This window comes from Acanthochromis polyacanthus, chromosome 7 (assembly GCF_021347895.1).
Source record: "Acanthochromis polyacanthus isolate Apoly-LR-REF ecotype Palm Island chromosome 7, KAUST_Apoly_ChrSc, whole genome shotgun sequence".
Taxonomy (NCBI): Eukaryota; Metazoa; Chordata; class Actinopteri; family Pomacentridae; genus Acanthochromis; species Acanthochromis polyacanthus.
The window spans coordinates 39957533-39980269 of NC_067119.1; the positions used below are offsets into that span (position 1 = coordinate 39957533).

General features: G+C 41.3%; 4 protein-coding genes across 9 annotated transcripts in view; all 4 read right to left on the reverse strand.

Annotated features, from left to right (window-relative positions):
* Positions 1–22737, reverse strand: part of LOC127534684 (zinc finger protein 239-like) — a 214726-nt gene that overhangs the window by 3599 nt on the left and 188390 nt on the right. The gene's annotated exons all lie outside the window — the stretch shown is intronic.
* LOC110946270 (zinc finger protein OZF-like) overlaps positions 1–22737 on the reverse strand; it is a 97280-nt gene that overhangs the window by 2410 nt on the left and 72133 nt on the right. The window contains exon 1 of one of the 2 annotated variants that reach the window (XM_051950535.1): positions 15106–15491. The exons of the other annotated variant lie outside the window; for it this stretch is intronic. Coding sequence (XP_051806495.1) covers positions 15106–15310 — 205 coding nt within the window. The 5' untranslated portion in view covers positions 15311–15491. Of the gene's footprint in view, positions 1–15105; positions 15492–22737 lie in introns of those variants that run through there. 2 annotated transcript variants of the gene reach the window in all.
* On the reverse strand, positions 7693–8768 carry LOC127534691 (uncharacterized). The gene has a single exon (XM_051950559.1). It carries the CDS (start codon positions 8497–8499, stop codon positions 7768–7770), a length of 732 nt encoding a protein of 243 aa, XP_051806519.1. The 5' UTR covers positions 8500–8768; the 3' UTR covers positions 7693–7767.
* LOC127534685 (zinc finger protein 239-like) overlaps positions 21625–22737 on the reverse strand; it is a 121833-nt gene continuing 120720 nt past the window's right edge. The window contains exon 3 of the transcript XR_007942946.1: positions 21625–21652. The gene's annotated coding sequence lies outside the window, so the exon portion shown is untranslated. The remainder of the gene's footprint in view (positions 21653–22737) is intronic.

A 22737-nucleotide genomic window follows, 5' to 3' on the forward strand; every position in this document is an offset into this window, starting at 1 on the left:
AAATTTAGGAGTACTTCGGCTTTAGGAGACAGGACGAGTCACAGACGCAAGTACTTTGCAAGTCATGCCAAAAAATTGTGGCTACATCGCGAGGAAACACAAGCACCATAGATTTATGGTCCAGTCGTACTACTGAGCCCTATATCAGTTTTACCGTTCACTTTCTCACAAATGACTATGATCTGAAAACACACTGCTTAGAAGTCTCCTACTTTCCGGACTCCCACACCGGTGTAAACATAGCCACATATGGGTTCTGTAAAGCGTCTTGAGACGATTTGACTGTAATTGACGCTATATAAATAAAATTGAATTGAAAAATTGAATTGAAATAGCGGCTGCCCTGTGGGATGTGTTGAGGACCTGGGGGTTGCAAGAAGAGAAACAAATGGCTATCACGTCGGACAACGGCACTAATATCCAATATCGCAATATATATCGATGTCGCAGTACACCCATATCACATATCGCACATATTTCCAATATCGTGCAGCCCTAAACACCATATTATGAGTCCATCCTCTCTTCCTCACAATGTGTCTCAGTTCACCGTTAACTATTCACCTGAACACTTCATGATGTTCTACATGTGTAGTGGAGTTAATGACTCCACTTGCCATATCATATTACATATTTGGTTCCCACGGTGACCACCGGATATGGCGTGGACGCACAACGTCCGGGCCACTGCAGACTTGGGGTGTGTTGGACGTCTGACGTTACGGTGAGCGTATTGCGTCATTTCCTGTTCCTGTTTCAGCACTGTGTTGTGGTGTTAGCATGGCTTCTGCTTCTTCCTCTCCCTCTCTCTCTTTCTCCTGCTCAGTGTGCCACATGTTTAGTTATTCCTCTGCCTCCTTTAGTGATAACGATATATGTAATAAGTGCAGCCTTTTTGTAGTTCTGGAGGCGAGGCTCTCCGAATTGGAATCGCGGCTCCGCACCATGGAAAATAACCCGCTAGCAGCTAGCCAGGCTCCCTTAGCCGGTGCGGACCGCAATAGCTTAGCTTGTGTAGCATCTGTTAGCCGTCCCTTAGCAGCGCCCGAACAGCCGGGTGGATGGGTGACAGTTCGTAGGAAAAACAGTCCTAAACTCAAGCCTGCTGTCCCGGCTCACCACAAACTGCTTCATGTTTCTAATCGTTTTTCCCCGCTCAGCGACACACCCGCTGAGAAACCAACTCTGATCATTGGCAGCTCCATAGTCAGAAACGTGAAGCTAGCGACACCAGCGACCATAGTTAAATGCCTCCCAGGGGCCAGAGCGGGCGACATAGAAGCAAATTTGAAACTGCTGGCTAAAGATAATCGTAAATATAGTAAGATTGTTATTCACGTCGGCGGTAACGACACCCGGTTACGCCAATCGGAGGTCACCAAAATTAGCGTGGCATCGGTGTGTACTTTCGCCAAAACCATGTCGGACTCTGTAGTTTTCTCTGGACCCTTGCCTGATCTGACCAGCGATGACATGTTTAGCCGCATGTCGTCGTTTCGCCGCTGGTTGTCTATGTGGTGTCCATCAAACGACGTGGGCTTTATTGATAATTGGAGCTCTTTTTGGGGAAAACCTGGTCTGATTAGGAGAGACGGCATCCATCCCACTTTGGCTGGTGCAGCTCTCATTTCTAGGAATATGGCTGATTTTATTAGTACTCCTAAAGCATGACAACCCAGAGTTAAGACCAGGATGCAGAGCTGTAGTCTTACACACCTCTCTGCAGTTTCCTCACAGCTGTCACCCTCCAGTAATTCAGTTAATTCAGTTAATTTTATTGAGACTGTGTCTGTCCCCCGACCACCAAAATTCAATAAATTAATCAAATCAAAAATATACAAAAGAAATAGTAACCACAAAAATTTAATAAAAATTAATACCTCTATTTCAACAGAGCAAAGAGACAGGAAAATTAAATGTGGTCTGTTAAATATTAGATCTCTCTTGTCTAAATCTCTGCTAGTAAATGAGTTGATAACTGATCACCAGATTGATTTGTTCTGTTTGACTGAAACCTGGTTGCAGCAGGAAGAATTTGTTAGCCTAAACGAATCAACTCCCCCTAGTCATATTAACTGTCATATTCCTCGAATCACAGGCCGAGGAGGAGGAGTAGCAGCAATCTACCATTCTAGTTTAAAATTGAACCAGAGGCCTAAACCTGATTACAGCTCATTTGAAAATCTCACTCTTAGTCTCTCTCATCCAAATTTGAAAGCTCAGAAACCAGTTTTATTTGTTGTTATATATCGTCCTCCTGCTCCTTATTCTGAGTTTTTATCTCAATTCTCAGACTTTTTATCTGAATTAGTGCTCAGTTCAGACAAAGTTATTATTGTGGGTGACTTTAACATTCATGTTGACGTAGACAGCGACAGCCTTACAACAGCTTTTAATTCATTATTAGACTCAATTGGGTTTTCTCAACATGTAAATAAACCAACTCATAGTTTTAATCACACTCTTGACCTTGTCCTGACTTATGGCTTAGAAATTGAAGAGTTAACAGTATTTCCCCAGAACCCTCTTCTTTCTGACCATTTTATGATAACATTTCAATTTAAAGTAAAGGATTGTTTAGCAGCTGAGAACAAATATCATTACAGTAGGTGTTTGTCTGACAATTCAGTATCTAAATTTAAGGAAATAATACCCTCACTGTTTACTTCAGCAACATTTACTGATAAATCAGAAGGCAAATATTATTATTTTACCCCCACAGAAGTGGATTATTATGTTAATAATGCTTCAGCCTCACTGCGTACAACTCTTGATAGTGTTGCACCTGTAAAAAGAAAGTTATATCTCAGAGAAGACTTGCTCCTTGGTATAATTCCCAGCTGCGGACTTTAAAGCAGGCATCCCGAAAGCTGGAAAGAAAGTGGTATTCCACTAATTCAGAGGTAGTGTATGTGGCTTGGAAAAATAGTCTAGTAATCTATAAAAAAGCTCTTCATAATGCCAGGACAACTTATTATTCATCTTTAATAGATGAGAACAAGAACAACCCTAGGTTTCTCTTTAGCACTGTAGCCAGGCTGACAAAGAGTCAGAGCTCTGTTGAACCTTGTATTCCTTTAGTTTTAACCAGTAACGACTTCATGAGCTTCTTTACGCATAAAATAGTTCTGATTAGAGATAAAATTAATCTGGCCCTTCCTACAAATGTCACAGATGCTTTTGAATTGGCTGTTAGACCTGATGAATCTTTAGAATTCTTCACTCCTATATGTCTCTCTGAACTAATTTCAACAGTTTCTACATCCAAACCATCAACATGTCTTTTAGATCCTATCCCAACTAGACTCTTCAAGGAGATTTTACCTTTAATTAATTCTTCAATGTTAGATCTGATTAATCTCTCTCTAGTAACAGGCTATGTACCACAGGCTTTTAAGGTTGCTGTCATCAAACCTTTGCTTAAAAAGCCCACTTTAGATCCAGATGTGTTAGCTAACTATAGACCGATATCCAACCTACCATTTCTCTCTAAAATTCTGGAAAGAACAGTTGCAAATCAATTGTGTGAACACCTACAGAGGAATAATTTGTTTGAAATGTTTCAGTCAGGCTTCAGAGTGCATCATAGCACAGAAACAGCTCTAGTGAAAGTTACTAATGACCTTCTCATAGCATCAGATAATGGACTAGTCTCTATACTTGTTTTGTTAGATCTTAGTGCAGCGTTTGACACAATCGACCACAACATTTTATTACAGCGTCTAGAATATTCAATTGGCATTAAAGGGACAGCACTGGATTGGTTTAAATCCTACTTATCAGATAGGTTCCAGTTTGTGCATGTCAACAATAACTCTTCTGAGCAGACTAAAGTTAATCACGGAGTTCCTCAGGGTTCTGTCTTAGGACCGATACTTTTCACATTATACATGCTTCCTTTAGGCAATATTATTAGGAAGCATTGTATTAACTTCCATTGTTATGCAGATGACACACAATTGTATTTATCTATGAGGCCAGATGAAACTGATCAGTTAGCTAGACTGCAAGATTGTCTTAAGGACATTAAAACCTGGATGACTTTTAACTTCCTACTGCTAAATTCAGACAAAACTGAAGTCATTGTATTTGGCCCCAAACATCTTAGAAACTCGCTTTCAAAGCAAATAGTTACTCTGGATGGCATCACATTGGCCTCCAGTACTACTGTGAGGAATCTTGGAGTTATTTTTGACCAGAACATGTCCTTTAACTCACACATAAAGCAAGTCTGTAGGACTTCCTTTTTTCACCTGCGTAATATTGTAAAAATCAGGAACATTCTGTCTCAGAGTGATGCAGAAAAATTAGTTCATGCTTTTGTTACTTCCAGGCTTGACTATTGCAATTCCTTATTATCGGGTTGTCCAAATAGCTCTCTCAAACATCTACAGTTGATCCAAAATGCTGCTGCGAGAGTACTGACAGGAGTTAGCAAAAGAGATCATATTTCCCCTATACTTGCTTCTCTTCACTGGCTTCCTGTTAAATCCAGAATAGAATTTAAAATCCTTCTTCTGACATATAAAGCTCTTAATAACCAATCTCCATCATATCTTAAAGATCTGATAGTACCTTATTATCCTAGTAGAACTCTTCGCTCTCAAACTGCAGGCTTACTTGTTGTTCCTAGAATTTCTAAAAGTAGAATGGGAGGCAGAGCCTTCAGTTATCAGGCGCCTCTCCTGTGGAACCTGCTCCCAGTTTGGGTTCGGGAGGCAGATACCCTCTCTATTTTTAAGACCAGGCTTAAAGCGTTCCTTTTTGACAAATCTTATAGTTGGGGCTGACTGGGTGACCCACAGAGGTTCGGCTTGTGTCTTCATTGTACAGCTGACCCCCTCTTGGTCGTCCCTTCGTTCTGCCTCTAGTCATGCTGCTATAGGCCTAGGCTGCTGGGGGACTTTTCTTGACGCACTGAGCCCTTCTCTATCTACCTTTACATTTAATATGTATACCGTTATTGCAGTACATTCACTCTGTTTCCCCCTGTGCCATTTCTCCGAGTGTCCCTGGTCCCAGAGCTGGATGCTTCAGATCTGCGGTCGATGTTCCACCAGCTGGTCCAGTCTCCACCATGTCCACTGTGGGATGCTGCTACTGACCTTCCACCAGCCCTCTGCTTCCAATTCCCTTTTTCCACGAGTCAACTCTGCATCGCCTTCAATATACTGTTATGCTAACTTACATACTGTTTGAATTTTACTGCTAGCTATATATGGAGTATGTTTAATGTCAGAGCCGTACATCATAAGAGTAAACTATGAGTCAGTTTTCAATGTTAGCTTATACTTTGTCTGTGTCACATATCCTGTCATGCATGTATTCAAATGTGTGTTGTGTTTTCCTTGCTTTCTCACCCCTCCTTCTTCTCCCATCCCTCCCCCTTGCCCTCTTCTGTCCTTCTCAACCCGCCCGGCCAGCAGGCAGATGGGTCCCCCCTATTTAGAGCCGGGTTCTGCTCGAGGTTTCTTCCCTGTTAAAAGGGTGTTTTTCCTTGCCACTGTCGCCTTTGGGCTTGCTCTGGGGGTCAGGCATATGGGTTCTGTAAAGCGTCTTGAGACGATTTGACTGTAATTGACGCTATATAAATAAAATTGAATTGAATTGAATTGAATTGTTCCATAGATATGAAGAGTATATAGGACACGCCCCTCTGAGCGGCATGCCTACGGAGACACTAAGCTAGTGGGGGCAAAGTTTCAGTGTTTTCCAACTATGTCAGTGCCACGAAAAGTAAAACAAGAAGAATGCCGGCTCATTATGCTGCATACAGTTGCACACTACGTCGGACGATCAAAACAAGGAAACTTGGAATAACTTTCCACAGGTAAGAATAGTTTTTGGCCGTTTTTTCATTATTAAATCTTGTTGAGAGCTTCCAGTCTATGAGAGCTAGCTAGTTAGCCACTAGCAAAACACTAACACGGGCTAACAGCTGGACAACCAAATACCAGATTATTAATAGTAGCTGTAGTATAGTTGTACAAGCAGTAGTAGTAATACTAAAAGTACAAGCAGCAGTAGTAGTATAAGTAGCTGTTAGAGTAGTAGAAGTAGTATCAGCATGTGTACTAGTATTACAAGTTGTAGTAGCAGTGACAGTACCAGCAGCAGTAGTTGTTGTATTACCACTACGACTAGTAATAATAATAATAATAATAATACATCAAATTTATATAGCGCTTTTTGGGACACTCAAAGACACGTTACAAGACAGACAGATAAGCAGACAGATAATAGTCGCATTACTATTAATACCACCTGTAACAGGGATGGGTTTAGGACCCTGGGGAGCCTTTAAAGGTCTAGCGGAAGCAGTGCTCCCTCTCTCTCTCTCACGCTATTGGTACGCAGATAAGGAAGTGCAGTTAGACGCGTCAAGCACGCCAAACAATTGACTCGGTATGTAGATGTTTTCACCGTCAAAATGTGAGTATGTGAATGCAGCATTAATGCTAATGGTTAGGTAATGCATTTTATTTTTAGAACTCAGACAAGCGACAGTTTGGTGCATTTATGTTTATTGAAGAGATTATTTATTTAAATGTGATGTTTAAATGTGTTTTGTGTTTCTTCTTAGTGGCAGTCATCATGATATTACGCACACTGCTGGTCTGAGGATTGAGTATACGATGTAAAGGTACGGCATATAGGTTAATTATGTTATCAGTAGAACTGATCTTTAATATGCCGAATATATCTTAACCTCTGACTGTTTTATAGGACTGTTTGCAAGTGCGGTGACTGTCACTGTTTTTCTTTCACTCCATGATTTAGTTTTAACGGGCCTTGGGTTTATTTTGCCGTTGTTTGTTTACTTTTTTTTGGTATTTGTTTTAGGTGGGCTAAGTGCAATATTTATGGGAATTGTGCAATTTCTGAGTTATAGCCAGTTGGAAGTTGTGGGCCTTACATTTGGTGACCCCTTTCGTGTGAAATTTGATCATTGGTGATTCTTAAACGGTTGCAGTGGTTGTAGATCCTACGGGATTTCGTGAGTGTGTCGGTCCCACCTACCATTTTGCCCTACCCTCTTCCTTCTTTGGTTCATAGGTTGCTATTTTACTCACAATGCACAATCGCCCTCTGCCCTTGGCATATTTTGCACAATTGTATTGACTACTGTGTAGCTGTAGCCCCATTTATTATCTGAATTTTACTGTTTGATTGATTATGTTTATATTGTAATAAATTTTTGTAATTTTGTAAGCTGTCCGCCTCCTGTCCTGGTTATTCTGGACACTTACCTGTTTGTGTGGTGAACTGGAAGGAGAAACATTAATTACTCTACAATATAGTATTCTTCCAATCACTACACACCAATACTACCAATAGTATATCATGTATATCCAGATTAGCATCTATGTTATTCCTCCAAACCCATTTTATGATTGGGATTATAGGCAGTTCTTTAGGACAGCTCTCAAATAATTGAAATGTCACTAAACAAGGTTATACTTATCAAATTAAATAACTTTGGTTTCCAGTATATTGACTACAATTCTACAATTTCATTTAGCAGACGCTTTTGTCCAAAGCGACGTACAACACAAGCAAGAATTCAGACATCAGGAAAAACCTGTAGTAACTGCAAAAAGTGCTTCAAGTGCAATTGGTCAAAGGTGTTGCCATCAAGTTGCAGAAGAATTGCCAACCCCCCCCCCCCCCCCCCCTCTTTTTTTTTTTTTTTTAAACTTTGTCAGCGCTAAATAAGTGCTGGGTTTTGGACCACCTGACTTAATCTACCCCTAAGGTGGAGTCAGATTAAGTGCCTAGGTGTTCTCTGAACAATTGAGTCTTCAATTGTCTTTTAAAAGTAGAAAGGGACTCAGCAGAACGCACAGAGTTTGGTAGTTTGTTCCACCATTTGGGAACAACAGTGGAGAAGAGTCTGGCTAGAGATATTGAGCCACGCTGGGCTGGAAGCACCAGGCGTCTCTCACATGCAGAGCGAAGTGGGCGTGAAGGGGAGTAGACCTGGATCAGGGAATCCAGGTAGGCTGGGGCCGTTCTTGTAAATGTTTTGTAAGCCAGGAGGAGAGTTTTGAATTTGATTCTGGCTGCAACTGGAAGCCAGTGAAGGGAGATGAACAGGGGAGTGACATGAGCTCTTTTGGGCTGGTTGAAGACCAGACGTGCTGCTGCATTCTGGATCATCTGTAGAGGTTTGACTGTACATGCAGGAAGACCTGCCAGAAGAGAGTTGCAGTAGTCAATGCGTGACATCACAAGAGCCTGAACCAGAAGTTGTGTGGCCTGTTGGGTCAGGAAGGATCTGATCTTCCTGATGTTGTAAAGGGCATAACGACAAGATCGAGAAACTGAGGCCATGTGAACCTTAAAGGTCAGCTGGTCATCAATCATGACACCCAGGTTTCTGGCTGAGTTTGTGGGCATAAGTAGGCTCGAGTGAAGTTGGACACTGATCTGAGGCTGAACAGATGGACAAGCTTTTTTTTTTTTTTTTTTTTTTCTAAAATGACACCAACCACTCATGGTGCCATGGTGAACGGATGAGAGAACGGATGGATGAATATTTGTTTTTGTCGGACAAATGTGTTTTTCTCACCCGCTGTGGTAAGCTTCATGTGCAAATTTTTATTTTTTTTTTCTTCTTTGTGACTGTGACCATCACCTGCCCTCATGGCAAATTAACCTATCATGTTTATTTCAAGCTGTTTCCTACATTATGCCATTGAGGGCTGTGCACACCCAAGTGAAACATAAAACAAACACAGGACAGACAGAAAGGTGAGGCATAGACAGTGTTCTAAGAGAAAAGGTGCATTTTATTTGTTTGTACTCTTTAATTCACACCTTAAAACCATTTACAAATCTAAAACCCTTCACAAACACCTAATACGACAAAGTCCCAACTGGATCAATCATGAAGATGTCAGGAGGCCACAAGAAGGAGATAAAGCAGAGTGAGATCCACAGACACTAACCCAGCAACCTCCACTGACTCAGCAACCGGAGGAACACACTCTATTGAGTTTTGGTAGGTGCCGGTGTGGTGGGTCTGGCATGCAGGAAAACCTCCACCAAAAGGAGGGAGCTGTCCCCTCCAGTCCAAGGAGGTCCACCCAGCCCCCCCGCAGGAGCCACCAAGCGGAGACCCAGCCCAGGAGCCCGGAGCGACCCCCCCCGACACGACCAGAGCCCCAAGGCCCGCGCAGCAGGACGGGCCATAGCGGACCCCCACGGCGCCCCACCGGCCCACAGCCCCACTTCCCCCACGACCACTCGCCCCCCCCATCCTCCCCCACAACCCGCCCCCCCCACCCCCCAGAACCCAAACCCCCGCCCCCCACCCCCCGCCACCCACCCACGCCACCCCCCCTCCCCCACCATGCCGCCCACCCACAACCCACCCCCAACACCCCCCCCCCGACCCCCCACCAGGCCACCCCCCCTGATGGACAAGGCAGATGGACAAGCTGGAAAGACCATGAGTTCAGTCTTAGACAGATTCAGCTGAAGGTGCCGTTCCTTCATCCATGTGGAGATATCAGCCAGACATGCTGATATCCGAGCTGAAACTGTTGTGTCGTGTGGAAAAGAGAGGAAAAGCTGAGTGTCGTCAGCATAACAGTGGTAGGAGAAGCCATGAGAGCAGATCACTGCACCAAGTGAGGTGGTGTACAGAGAGAAGAGTAAGGGACCAAGCACTGACCCCTGAGGGACCCCAGTTGATAGGTCATGTGACCTTGACACCTCCCCTCGCCATGATACTCTGAAGGATCTTGCCTGTGAGGTAGGACTTGAACCACAACAGGACAGAACCTGAGATGCCGAGCTCAGAGAGTGTGGAGAGGAGGATTTGATGGTTCACGGTGTCAAAGGCAGCAGACAAGTCCAGCAGCAGTGGGACAGAGGACTGACCAGCAGCTCTCGCCAGCCGCAGAGATTCTGTGACTGATAAGAGTGCAGTCTCAGTGGAGTGGTCGCACCTGAAGCCTGACTGAAAAGGGTCAAGTTGGTTGTTGTTCCGCAGATGTTCAGAGACTTCGTTAAATACTGAGCGCTCCAGTATTTTTGACAGGAATAGTAGAAGCAGTGGTGTAGTCCAGGGTATACGGCGGTATACGGCGTATACCCACTTATTTTTCAGTTAGCATTGCGTATACCCACTTCTAATGCTCCCTGGTGCGCATCATTCAGTAATATCTGTGTGCCAGGTAGCCCTCTTTTCCTTAAGGTTGATGAAACCATGAACAACCCTCCTCTGCCTGTAATTGGCTGGTACATGCTACCTTCACTGATTCGATTGGTTAACTTTAGGGATGAGCCAATCAGAGGCAGAGTAGGGCGGGTCATACAGAGGAAAATTTTGCTAACACCTCTGTGGCACTCCAGTTGATTGACAGGTCTGCTTGAAAGATGCGCAGAAATGGAGAAAGTCAGAATAAACACCTTTCAAGTGAGTGACACGTATCGAGCGGAACCTACTTTCATGGACGATATAATTCTCAGGTAAGTTTTAAGGTGGTTTCCAAATGAATCATTGTTTTAAACTACTGGCAACATGACTGCACATTTCAAGGAGAGGATATTTTGTCGCCAGTGGTTAAAGCTGCAGTCAATTCCAGCCATTTTCAGTACAAAAAAATCGCTAATATTCTATTTGTAAATAAAAATATGACGAGAAATACAGGGAATATTGGACGCGCATCGTGAGGTGCATTTCCTCGAAAACGACCTATTCGTGGAGTATATACCGGGTCATTCCATGAAATCGGTGCCTTTTGCGTCCCCAAGAAATAATCAGTCATACAATTATGATAACAACAAATTAATATTTCATTTAAAAATATAACATTACCCTGTCTTCTCTCCTTAATATAACATCAAATTAAAGTCAGTGAAATGTTATTTTAATTAATTTAAATTACTTTCATGCTGAAGAGGGTGAGGTTTTTGGCCTGTCCCTCACTGTTATTGTTGTATGTGTACAGGACTTTTCATTTGTAAAATGTAGGCAAAATGTTAAAATTTTTACATTTACATGTAGTTTAAAGTATGATCTTATTGTAAAACAGTGTTTTTGGTAATAATAATATATATTAACCATTATAAATTACCAATTTATCGGCGTCCCCTGATTTCGTGTCAACCCTGTTACCCTAACTAAAAAACCCTATAAAAATAATGGTACATTCCAGATTTGACAGGATTTAAAGGAGGTTGCATCATCTCGGAACCAGGATGCTAACAGCTCATTGACAAGTAAGTTTCTCTCATCTCTGATTTGGTATTTTGAAGTTTTTTCAAGGTTTAACCAGGGGGGACAAGCATACAACGTCAATCCTGTTACCAGTTTTTAACATATAAACATAATCAATTTTCTATTTTTCAAAATATAATCAATATCTACAAGTAATTATCTTTCAAAGTACATAGCTTGCACTTTAACTAGCATTTATTTTAGCTAGCTACAAGCAAATTAGTTTAAAATGGTCAACCCTGTTACTGTCAACCCTGTTACCTTTCCACAGTAACAGGATTTGACATAATTAACAAATATTAAATAACACAGCCTGAGATGGCACAATATAGTTTCCTGTCATTTTAGACCTTCTGTGATTCCTGGCTACTTAAAAAATAAAAATTAAATATAGTTTAAATTTTACATTTTCAAAGTTGAAAAGGCACCGGTTTCGTGGAATGACTATACCGTCTTCAAGACATGTTTTGGACAAAATAGTTTACTGGCTTGTTTCGTCTGGATGTCCAAGGTTGGATTATGGCCGTTTTTTGTGGAATATTTTCATCTGTGTGTAATAATGAACCCGGAAATGTGAGTCGCGCTGTGTACGTTGAAGCCGTGTATAGAGAACGGATGGATGGATATTCGTTGTTTGTCGGACAAATGTGTTTATATTACCGCTGTGGTAATCACATCTGAAAGTGGTTTATACCGGCGGATTCCTGAGAATCTAAGCTTTCCTTCGGCGTATAGTGTTTGTATAATCGCGTTTGCAGTTTCAGACATTTAGCAAATTGCTTATGCAGATCTCAAAGTGTACCGCGGGCGGGACACTGAAGCGCAACGGGTTAAACTGAGTGTCGGGCCGAGTCTGACTAACGTTTTGAAAGGCTAACGTTATTCTAACGTAAGTCTGAAGCTAGCTACATTAGGATAATGTGGGAAAACCTCTAGGCTGGTAGTTGATTTTAAAGTAAGTAAAAACACAAGAATGGGGACAGGTAGTTTAAGATTCGACCTAAAACAATATTGAGGTTTTATTCATGATGAAATATGAACAAGGATGCACTGTCAACTTCATATTTGAAGTATTTTATTTAAATAAATGTTCAAAAGTAACTGAAACACCATGTTTGCCTCATGATAAATACATGTTACATAAATCCAGTTTGCTTGTGTGCCCAGTAATAACTACAAACTGCTCCTAATCAAGTCATGATAATTTTATAATAGTGGGCAAGTAGAAATGACTGAATAAATTGAATAGAGTAGTCTTCTATGTCACTGTTTCTAAAACAGGGTGTTTTTCTGGACTAATTTTTTTTTTTTTTTAAAAAGGTGAAAATTAAGAGTATACCCACTTCTCCAGGGACCACTACACCACTGGGTAGAAGTGAGACTGGTCTGTAGTTTTTAACCTGGGCTGGGTTGAGATGAGGCTTTTTGAGCAGTGGGGTGATGCGGGCTTGTTTAAAAGTAGCAGGAAAAATATCAGTTTTCAGGGAGGAGTTGACAATGTGCGTGACTGCAGGTTTGATTGTGGGCAAGATGGTCTGCAGGATGCTAGTGGGTATTGGATCAAGAGGGCATGTTGTAGGTTTTGAGCTCAGAAGAAGCCTGGAGACCTCATCCTCGCTCAGAGGAGCAAAAGAGCAGAGTACGGGAGCAGTAGTGGGTTTGAGCTGACTGGACTGGTCAGGCTCAGAGAACTGGTTGCTGATTGCAGCCAACTTTTCAGTGAAAAAGGAGGCAAATATGTCTGGAGTCAGCTCAGTGGACGGCTGAGCAGCTGGAGGAGAAAGCAAGGAGTTGAACGCCATAAACAGTTTTCTGGAATCAGAAGCCGCAGAGATCTTGTTCTGATAAAAAGCTTTCTTTGCGGACTGCAAGCAGGAGGTAAAGGAAGCAAGTTTCTGTTTGAATGAGGACAAATCAGCAGGTTTTTGGGATTTACGCCACTTTCTTTCTGCTGCCCTGAGTCCAGCTCTTTGTTCTCTCAGAACTTCAGAGAGCCATGGACTTGGTTGTTTTTTCTTGGCCAGTTTGGACACCAGGGGGCAGAGTTTGTCCAAAGAGGATGCCAGAGAGGAACAGAGTGTTTCAGTAGCCTCATTAACAGGAAGGGAGGAGAAGTGTGAGTGGTCAGGCATGACAGAGCTCACCTCCTCAGACAGCTGAGTTGCTGTGAGGGACTTCAGGTTTCTGCGGAAGGAGACCATCTGTGTTGGTGTCTGCAATTGCGGAAAGGCAGCCGCAAATTTTACCAAGAAATGGTCTGACAGGTGTAGTGGAGTAACTGTCACCTCTGCTGTGGAGCAGTTACGAGTCAGCACCAAGTCAAGGACTTTACCAGCTTTGTGGGTGGGAGGAGACGGAGCCAGTACAAGTGCAAAAGAGGAGATGAGTGCCAAAAAGTCATGAGCCTGAGGTCTGTCAATGTGAATGTTCATGTCTTCCATGACAATCAGTGGTGTGCCATCATCAGAGATGTCAGAGAGTAACGTCCATTTCAGAGACAAAGCCATCCAGATTACCCGCTGGTGGGCGGTACACAACCAGAATATATGCTTTGATGGGAGTAGTGGCCTTCAAAGCATGATATTCAAATGTTGTGTTGCTGTTCGATAGGCGTAGTGCAGAGAAAGACCAGTTGTCTGGAATGAGCATGCCAGCACCGCCTCCTCGTCCAGTAGAGCAAGGGGTGTGGCTTAGCGTAGCGGACGCAGAGAGTGCAGCTAGTGTAGCTGAGTTTTCTGGGCAGATCCATGTCTCAGTCAGGGCTAGGACCTGAATATCTGAGAGTTTCATCAGTGAACTGATGAATTCTGTCTTATTAACTGCGGACTGACAGTTCTAATTCAGTTCTTTGCACTTAATTTATTAGCATGATTTCTTTATAAATATGTTGTTGTGTGCATACTTATTTACTTCTCTGTCTACTTTTTTTTCTTTACTGCATGTAGGTTTCCCAACGACTATGGGTTGAGGAAGAAGTGGGAAGAAGCTCTGAGGAGAGAGGGGTTTGCTGCAACTATATAGCAGCCTAGATAGAGAGAGACAAAGATAAAAGATAATTAATATTAATTGCAATTCTGTTGTTTATTGTAATTGTGTTGTTTATTGTAAATGTAAATAAACTCTATCCTGTTCTAGTCTAGTTCCTTGTTATATGTATATAATAATTTATTATATGTATATATATATATATATATAATGAATTAATATTAATAAATAAATAGATTACATTTGTAATTAAATGTTTTGATCTCAAAACATTTTCTACATGTGTAAGTATTTACATTTATATATGTAATGGCTGAACTGAAAAGATTCCCTGGCCTCTGGACCTAAATAATAAGGTAACTAAAATTGCAGGCTTCATTTGAAGGAAGCCTTTTTCCTTTTTTTAGATCAAATATTCTCTATTAATAGCACATGTTTTGACGTTGACAATAAACTAAACCACACGAAAATCGGTTGAGAAATGAGCAGATTCTTATGTATTTTCAATGTACATGCATTGCTTTGAATGGGAACTTTGCCCCCTCCAAGATGGCAGCTACGCAGGCATGTCGATTAGGAAGCTGGGACAGCGCGCTGGCGGATCTATTCTTCATATCTATGTCTTCCCCCACATTGCAGTCTCAGTATGCTGTGTCCAGTTGCTGTGGTAAGATGACCAGTTTAAGCTCCGCTAGCAAAATGCTAATTAGGTTTTACCTCCGTGCTGAGAGTAATATCAGTGTGTTTTACCAGCTCCTGCAAATAAACGACGGATTTGATGCCAATAGAGAGGATGCTCCCAGTTTGATTATCTACGCAATGCAAGAGAGAGTACACAACCACTACACATGCTATAAGTGGAATTCTTCACCATCAAAACACATACACACCTATGGGTTGTAAGGGGATGTGTGGTTTCCAGATGACATCCAGCAGTCTGCGCTGACGATCGATCTCCTCCTGGTACTGGACGATGTTTTTTTCAAACTCTGTGAATATTTCTCCAACAGCAGCAGCTAGTCTGTCGCTGATCAACTCTCTCAGATACTCAACTGAACACATCGTTACTTTATCGCTCTGATATTTCTCATTCATACTATAATACAGCAGTGAAGCTAACTCTGCTCATGCTTCTTTGTTTACATCCGCCGGGTGTCACACTGTGAAGTTCCGGCAGAAACACTGAGTTACTTTCTTCTTCCTCATTGAATTAGGCGGACTAGACGCATCACTGGCGTATTGCTGCCACCTACTGGATGTTACTCATAGTCCTTAGAGAATCCTCAATATTTTCTTATGCAGTCCTGTGGTCATGAGAAAGTTCAGAAGTTTCTTCATATTTGTCCACTCCTCCATGTTAAGTAGTAAGCAAAGATTAAAAACAGTTCGTCCAGCTGCTCCTAGTCTCTAATGTTTCTTCTGTTGGGATGAGTAGAGCTTACACTTAAGAACATTTCTCACAGTTTCTAGTTCACCACACTCACAGTTCCTATCTCTGTGCTTCCCAATCAAAGCCAGTCCATTTTTCAGACTGCAGTGTCTGAGTCTTACCCAGGTTAGAACGATTGAGTCTCTTCTTGCACCACTGAAGTGCCTTCTTACTTTTCCCATTTTACCTTTGAGCAAAATCAGTCCCCCTCTGCTTTTGTTTCCTAAACCCTCTGCCACATTTCTTTGAATAGTTTGTTAAAGACAGAGTCATAATCTGACTTTCTGTGTGCTAAATCAAATTCTATTCTTTCCTCCTTGGTTGCTCTTTGTGCCAAGCTATCTGCTTCCTCATTGCCCTCCACACCCATATGTGCTGGAACCCAAATAAAACCACCTCACACCCTGCTCTGTGAATTTGAAACAGTACTTGAAATATTTCTAATAGAAAACTGGGTCTGGATTTGGAGTTTGCTTCTGTATTGATGTCAACACAGCTGATGAATCGCAACATAAGACTGACTTGAACAGTTTGTCGTCCATCACCCATCAAAGTGCCAAAATGATCCCTGATATCTCTGCAGTGAATGCTGTCATCTGGAATTCTAAAGCATTTTCTCATCTTGAAAACTGGAAAGAATAAACCAACAGTGACTTCATCATTATCAGTTTTGTTAGATCCGTCTGAGTAAATTTGTATATGAGAACCCCATTCTTCTTCAGTATGGGCCTTGATGATGTTATTCATGAATTCTGACTCTTTCTGAATTTTAATTCCATTTATATACTTAATGTGATCACAATACTTTGTACTGTTTATACCGTATCATAATGGAGACACCCAAACTGTTCATGAAGCACTTTTACTGCTTCTTTTGCATTTACAGTTACGTACTCAACTGCATTTGTCTTTATACTTGGACTCTGTGTAATGACAATAAAGTTGGTGTAGGAACCAAATTGATCTTCATGTTGATTTCATACATTCCCTTTTGTTATCAGTATGTGGATGTGAATAGAAGAGAGAGTGCATGTGTGTCTATGGGAGAATGAATGGCTATAGGTGTGTTTACCCCCCTCGAGGAGCACAGAGTTTAACTCCACCTGGCTGAGGAAGTTGAAATTGGAGCCCAAGGAGGAAGGTTTAAGAACCAGCTGCCACAGCATCTGGTGTAGCTGAGGAAGACAAACAGTTTATTGACCATGTGGCTGCATCAAGGAACTAGGCCTTCTTCAAAACTCTTTAGTGTGAATCTTTTGTATTCTGTATCAATTTTTCTGTAATTCATCAACAATAAATGCAACAAATGCCCGACTTCCCCGATTCCTGCGTGCGGCCCTTTGCTGCATGTCTTCCCCCCACTCTTCTCCCTCTTTTCCTGTCTGTCTCCACTGCACCTATCAAGAAAGCAGTAAAAAGGCCAGTGGCATAGATTGTCACATAGGACTAAAACAAACATACACACACCTTTACAACCACAACATGAAAATAATGAACAGTGAAAACAACCCAAGTTCACAGACACAATATGCAACACACACACACACACACACACACACACACACACACACACACACACACACACACACACACACACACACACACACACACACACACACGTTTGTACTTCTATCTTAGTGAGGACATCCATAGGCATAATGTATTTCCTAGAGCCTTACCCTAACCTTAACCATCACAACTGATTGCCTAAACTTAATCCTTACCCTAACCTTAACCAAACCTCAATTCATACCTGTTCTCTAAAAACGAGTCTTCACCCTCAAACATGGCTGTTTCAAAGTGAGGACCGGCCAAAATGTCCTCACTTTGTAAAAATGTCCTCACTTTGATAGTTAAATGCAGAAAATGGTTCTCACAATGTAGCAAGTACAAGAACACACACACACACACACACACACACACACACACACACACACACACACACACACATAGAAACTGAGAGTGTGCTACTGATTGATCTCACAAAAACTAAAACTTTCTTGTGCAGGTGCCACATTAACTATCCACAACAAATCTCAGGTTTTACCAATTTCAAACAAATGAAACATTTCTGAAAGCATCGTTTACTCACAGGGAATGTGTTCAGAGGCTAGAAAGGTGCTGCACATGACAACACCACCAGTTCTCTTTGCTGAAGCCATGAGGGCAGTTTTCAGGTTTCAGTACCCAGCAGGTCAGAGATCAGATTTTTTTTTCAGTCATTCAGGAGTAACAAGAAGGACTGTAAAACAAATACTGTGTGCTGCACGTGTGACAAATACAGTTGCAAAGTCCACGCACACACATTTGCATTCTGTCCTTCATGTGCTAATTAGAGTTTTATGCTCTTCAGATTTTAGTTTTGCATCTATTATTTTAGTTTTAATATTGTTGTAGGTTATGCGCCTTGTCAGTGGGAGCAATGATTAAAATGATGAGAGAGTACTCGTGTCTGGTAGTTGAGTTTTGTGGTTTTATATTCCATTGTACAGTATACAGTATACTGTTGTTTCCCTTCAAAAATGCATTTCAAGTTCATTTCTGGGACTTTCTTAGGATATAGAAGTATTATCTCTTGCAAAACAAGAAATGTTTACACCTATGCAGTACCTTTAGCAACAATAATAGTGATAATAAACCTCTACTTAAAGGCATTAGAGGAGATTTAATTTCCTACGACTTTGAACGTAGCATGCGTATGCGCACATACAACCTCTCCCTCACCCCCCTCTAACCTCCCCCCTCTTAACATTTACGAAGAAACGCCCCCCTCCAGAAACTTGTGTAGGACTCGTTAAGTTGCCTACAGCCGCAGTATAATACAATAATACATTTTACCTGTCCAGAAGGAATTTAGCAACCAAGGCATCTGTCTTTAGGTCCATTTGTTGCTTGAGCTGACGCCATCGCCCAAATGACTCACCAATAATTACTTTTGTTTTTGCATTCTCGCGATCCAGTCGTCTTTTATTTTCTCTGACCTCAAAAAATGCCTTTCTTTTACGGCTGGGTCCCCCTGGATCTTTATCTGCCATTATGTAAAAAAAGATGAGCAAAACAAGTCATCAGCTAACTACAAAGCTATACCAAAGCAACACATACAGAAAACACGTAAGTCCAAGGCGTACGTAATCTACGTAACTAGGCCTGAGCCGCAAGATTTTTGATTGACAGGAAAGGGAGCAAACCAAACGCCTCGGTCCGAGCGCATTGATTGGCTGATGTTTTTCAGGTCCTGCCATGTCCACAGTTATTTTTTTTTTTAAATTCTTTTAGAAACCATACATACAAGTCCACTAAAGGTCAGTATATTCATTTTATGTGAATCAGACAAATTAAACAACAAAAACATCCTCCATAATGCCTTTAAAGAAAGAAAACAGTTACAGAATGAACAACGGTATAAAAACGAATGGTGTTCACTGATTAAATACGGTCTTTCTACCCTCTGAGGAAGCAAAAACAGAGGCATTCACAAAGTGTGTGATGCATGACAGGTTGTTTCTTCATGTAAAATACATTTTTGGTTAAAAATTCCATTAAGCTGATCTAGTTTAGAGGCTCAGTGGAGGCAGTTCATTTTTGACCCTGAGGACAGGAGGAGTGTTCAGGACGTTAAGACAATACAAGAGTTCAATGTGCTGTATGACCACACAATGAGATTCTACTAACAAATCACACAGATGACCTATATGGTGACAATAGAAGAAATAAATAGCATAAGACCTTTATCTAACCAGCAGAAACTGCAGCACAGCTTCACCTGTTTTTAACATTTCTGATTTTGACATTTGCAGGAGTGTATCAGCTCCTACTAGTAAAACCACTTGCATGTTGCTTGTGTAGCAAGACTGCAAAGGCCCTGGAATTCCTGAGCTGATCAAAACTCAGATAAGCTGTCCCTCTCTCCAGCACTGACCAACACCCATCTCTATAGGAGGATTGAGACATTTGTATTTCTGTAGGTTTTCATTCACAGAAGGATGGAGCTCCTGTGAACATTTAAACCCCTGGAATAACTTCTTCTTTTTAAAAGACAATGACTTTCAATTATATGCTATGGATGTTTGTTTAATGAACTTTCATGCTAAAATCCCTTTTCAGCTGTTGGAGACCCTCAGCCGGAGACGTCTCTGCATTCCACAGATCAGATAACAAGTCGTAAAACTTTATGGCAGAAGGCTGGAACAGAGAGAGACACACTCTTTAACTGAAGAGACTAATTACTTCAAAGTTCATATTTCTAAAATTTATTTTGCTCTTTCCTGATTGCCAAAGTTATAGTGAGATTATGTTGTACATCATATCCGAATTTGATAGTTATATCTGTTACAGAAGTCTAGATACTAATTTGTGATGTTTAATCATTTCTTCCCCAGGATACTATGATTTTGGACTGAATTCCAGTATTAACCTCTGAATTTCCTCTCCATTTAGGTTGAATGATGACCATTGTATTTACCTGTTACCAAATCTCTGACTTGTTGTTATATTTTCACTGTGATACATATTTTTAATGTCATAAACATAAACATATAGTTATGAATGAAATGATTCACATCATATGAACGTATGTATTAATCTACACATTTCACTTTCACACAACTGAATATGGTGGGATAGACAGATCGTGTTTTGCGCGTTTAATATCATATTTTAATCCATTCTGGATTCCTCTTTCTTCTCTACTTTGTGAGAACAAAGAGATTCCAAATTCCACCAGACTCGCGCCTAAAAGTTCTTTCTCTCCGCCCAGGTCCTCCCCTTAGCTGGACCCACAGATAAAGTCAGCCGTAGCCCACATTTTACTCTCTCTTACCGACTCTTCTCTCTTGCCTCTTACGTACCTTACCCTCTCTTCCTCATCTGGCCCTGAGAGGCCCACCAAAGTCTCTCTCATTTTTCTCTATCTAAAGCGCGTTTTTCCTATCTTTGAAATTCCCTCACCATCTAAGTTTGTTAACTATTTATCTTTTAACATTTTTGTAACTTAAGGAGACATTTTGCTCGTTATTCGTTTTAATCTGAAGAACCGATTCAGAACCAGGATTTATTTTTCTTAATTTTGACAATTTTTCATCAACACCCGTTTTTCTTGGCTAAAGCCTGAGAACCATCATTTTAAACCAAGCAACACTCAGCTGAGAACTCCGGAGATCTGCTGGATCAGGTCTTTGCATAGAACCGATCAACCCGCGGCAGGACATCCAGGCGTGGCCACCACAACGACGACGACGCACCGCTCCGAACCCGCAGGTCCAGACCGTGTGCTGCGAATCTGAAGGCCCCGCAAGTCCCAGCCCCATGACGGTTCACTTCAATAACTCCAGCTGAGTTTGCTCTGATTCCATTCTATGGGTGATGTACTAACCGCTTGGTCATTTAATTCATTTAATCAATTTATTCTTTTACAAATCATTAGAATTCTTAATCCAAATTACCGGTTACCTCGTCAGGTTAGCTCTGGCTAATCCTCACCATATTTCCTTCTCTCTCACACCTACTTCCACATCCCTCACACAAGCACACACATCACACACACACTCCCACATTCCACACACACATGTAGTCCTGCACAAACACACACACATCATATCTACATTGTACATAGTTCACTTGTCGTTATTTTCATAGAATAGTTAATAAATACCTCATTTTAGATCAAACTACAGTCTTGTGTTTCTTTGTGTAGAATTTGGTCAATTTAAACGAGGATTCAAGACTTTTTGATATGAGATTGATCAAAATTTTTATGAATATTAATTTTTTTATTAAAATTAATATTTTTCCCTAGAGATCTAGGGTGGTGCCCCAATTATTAATAACGAGAGCTATCGATCATAACGTGGTACCGCTACACTTGAAAACATAATAATGTTGGTTATGTCTTTGATATTGGACTCAGAGATATTCTTACTGGGGCTCTTCAATGTTACATTCATTACTAAATGTAGCAGTCTGTACCAATACCATATCCATCCAGACATTCAGTTTGGTTCTTCTGCCTGCTCCACCACCACCACAGTCCAGACTCCATCTGGTCTAATCATCAAGGATTGCTTACATACTTCCTCACAATTGTTGTTGAAGCACAGACTAAAGGTGCTTTAAATCAAAAACATCTACTTTTAACCTGTACCAATTCTTCCATGTTGTTTCAAGCTTAGTTCTGACATTATGTTTCCCACACGTTTCAGGATCATGACTTCTCACCTGTGTGAAATCTCATGTGGTCAGTCAAATGGGAACGTTGAATGTAGGTTTTTCCACAGGTGCCATAAGAATATGGCTTTCCCATTTTGTGAACTGCCATGTGCTGACCTTCCTCCAGCCCACTGCTTCCAGCTGCTCATTTCCACCAGTCTGCTCTGCATCACCCTCACTATACTTGATATGCTCTTCTACATATTTTTGAGTTTCCTATCAGCTATATATATATATATTACATTTATTGCCAGAGTTGTAAATCATAATAGTAAACTACGAATCAGTTTCAATGTTAGCTTTCGTAATATCTGATCTGAGAGATGTATTATTTAATAAGTTAGTAGAATGGAATCTGTTTTGTTTGTTCTTGTATCTGATATGAGTTGCTTGTTATATGTTTTGTCTGCTCTGGTGTGGACCACAGACAGAGCTTGAATTACATGCATGACTAATTCTACCCATGCCATTGGAATGTGTTTTCCAGTCTCAGGAACAGATGACCTGTTGTTTTTGGGGCACCCATGTCTTGCTAGAAGATGGATGGGTCCTTTGGGATTGCAGAGCCAAGGGGTTCTACTCAAGGGTGGTCTTTTTTTGAGTAAGGGGTCTTCCAACATGAACCAGATGTTGTAATTCTATCCTTCACCAGAAGGTATAAAAGCGACCTGACTTCTTTGTTCGAGGAGGAATCAATTGGCAGGCTCCTTCCAGGCAGACCATGGTGCCTGTTCAGATGCTGTCTTTTGAGAATAAACTCATATTATATTAAAAGCAACAGTGTAACTGGACGTGTTATTCAACCTCGGCACATCTAAGAGGAACCACAACACTTCTACTTTGTATCATCTGTCTTATCATACATCAATCAAATTGTGTGTTTTATGTT

What these genes read in the sequence shown, in the direction of transcription:
- LOC127534691 (XM_051950559.1), bottom strand. Translation starts at nt 8,499, where the DNA reads ATGAGTGGTTGGTGTCATTTTAGAAAAAAAAAAAAAAAAAAAAAAGCT.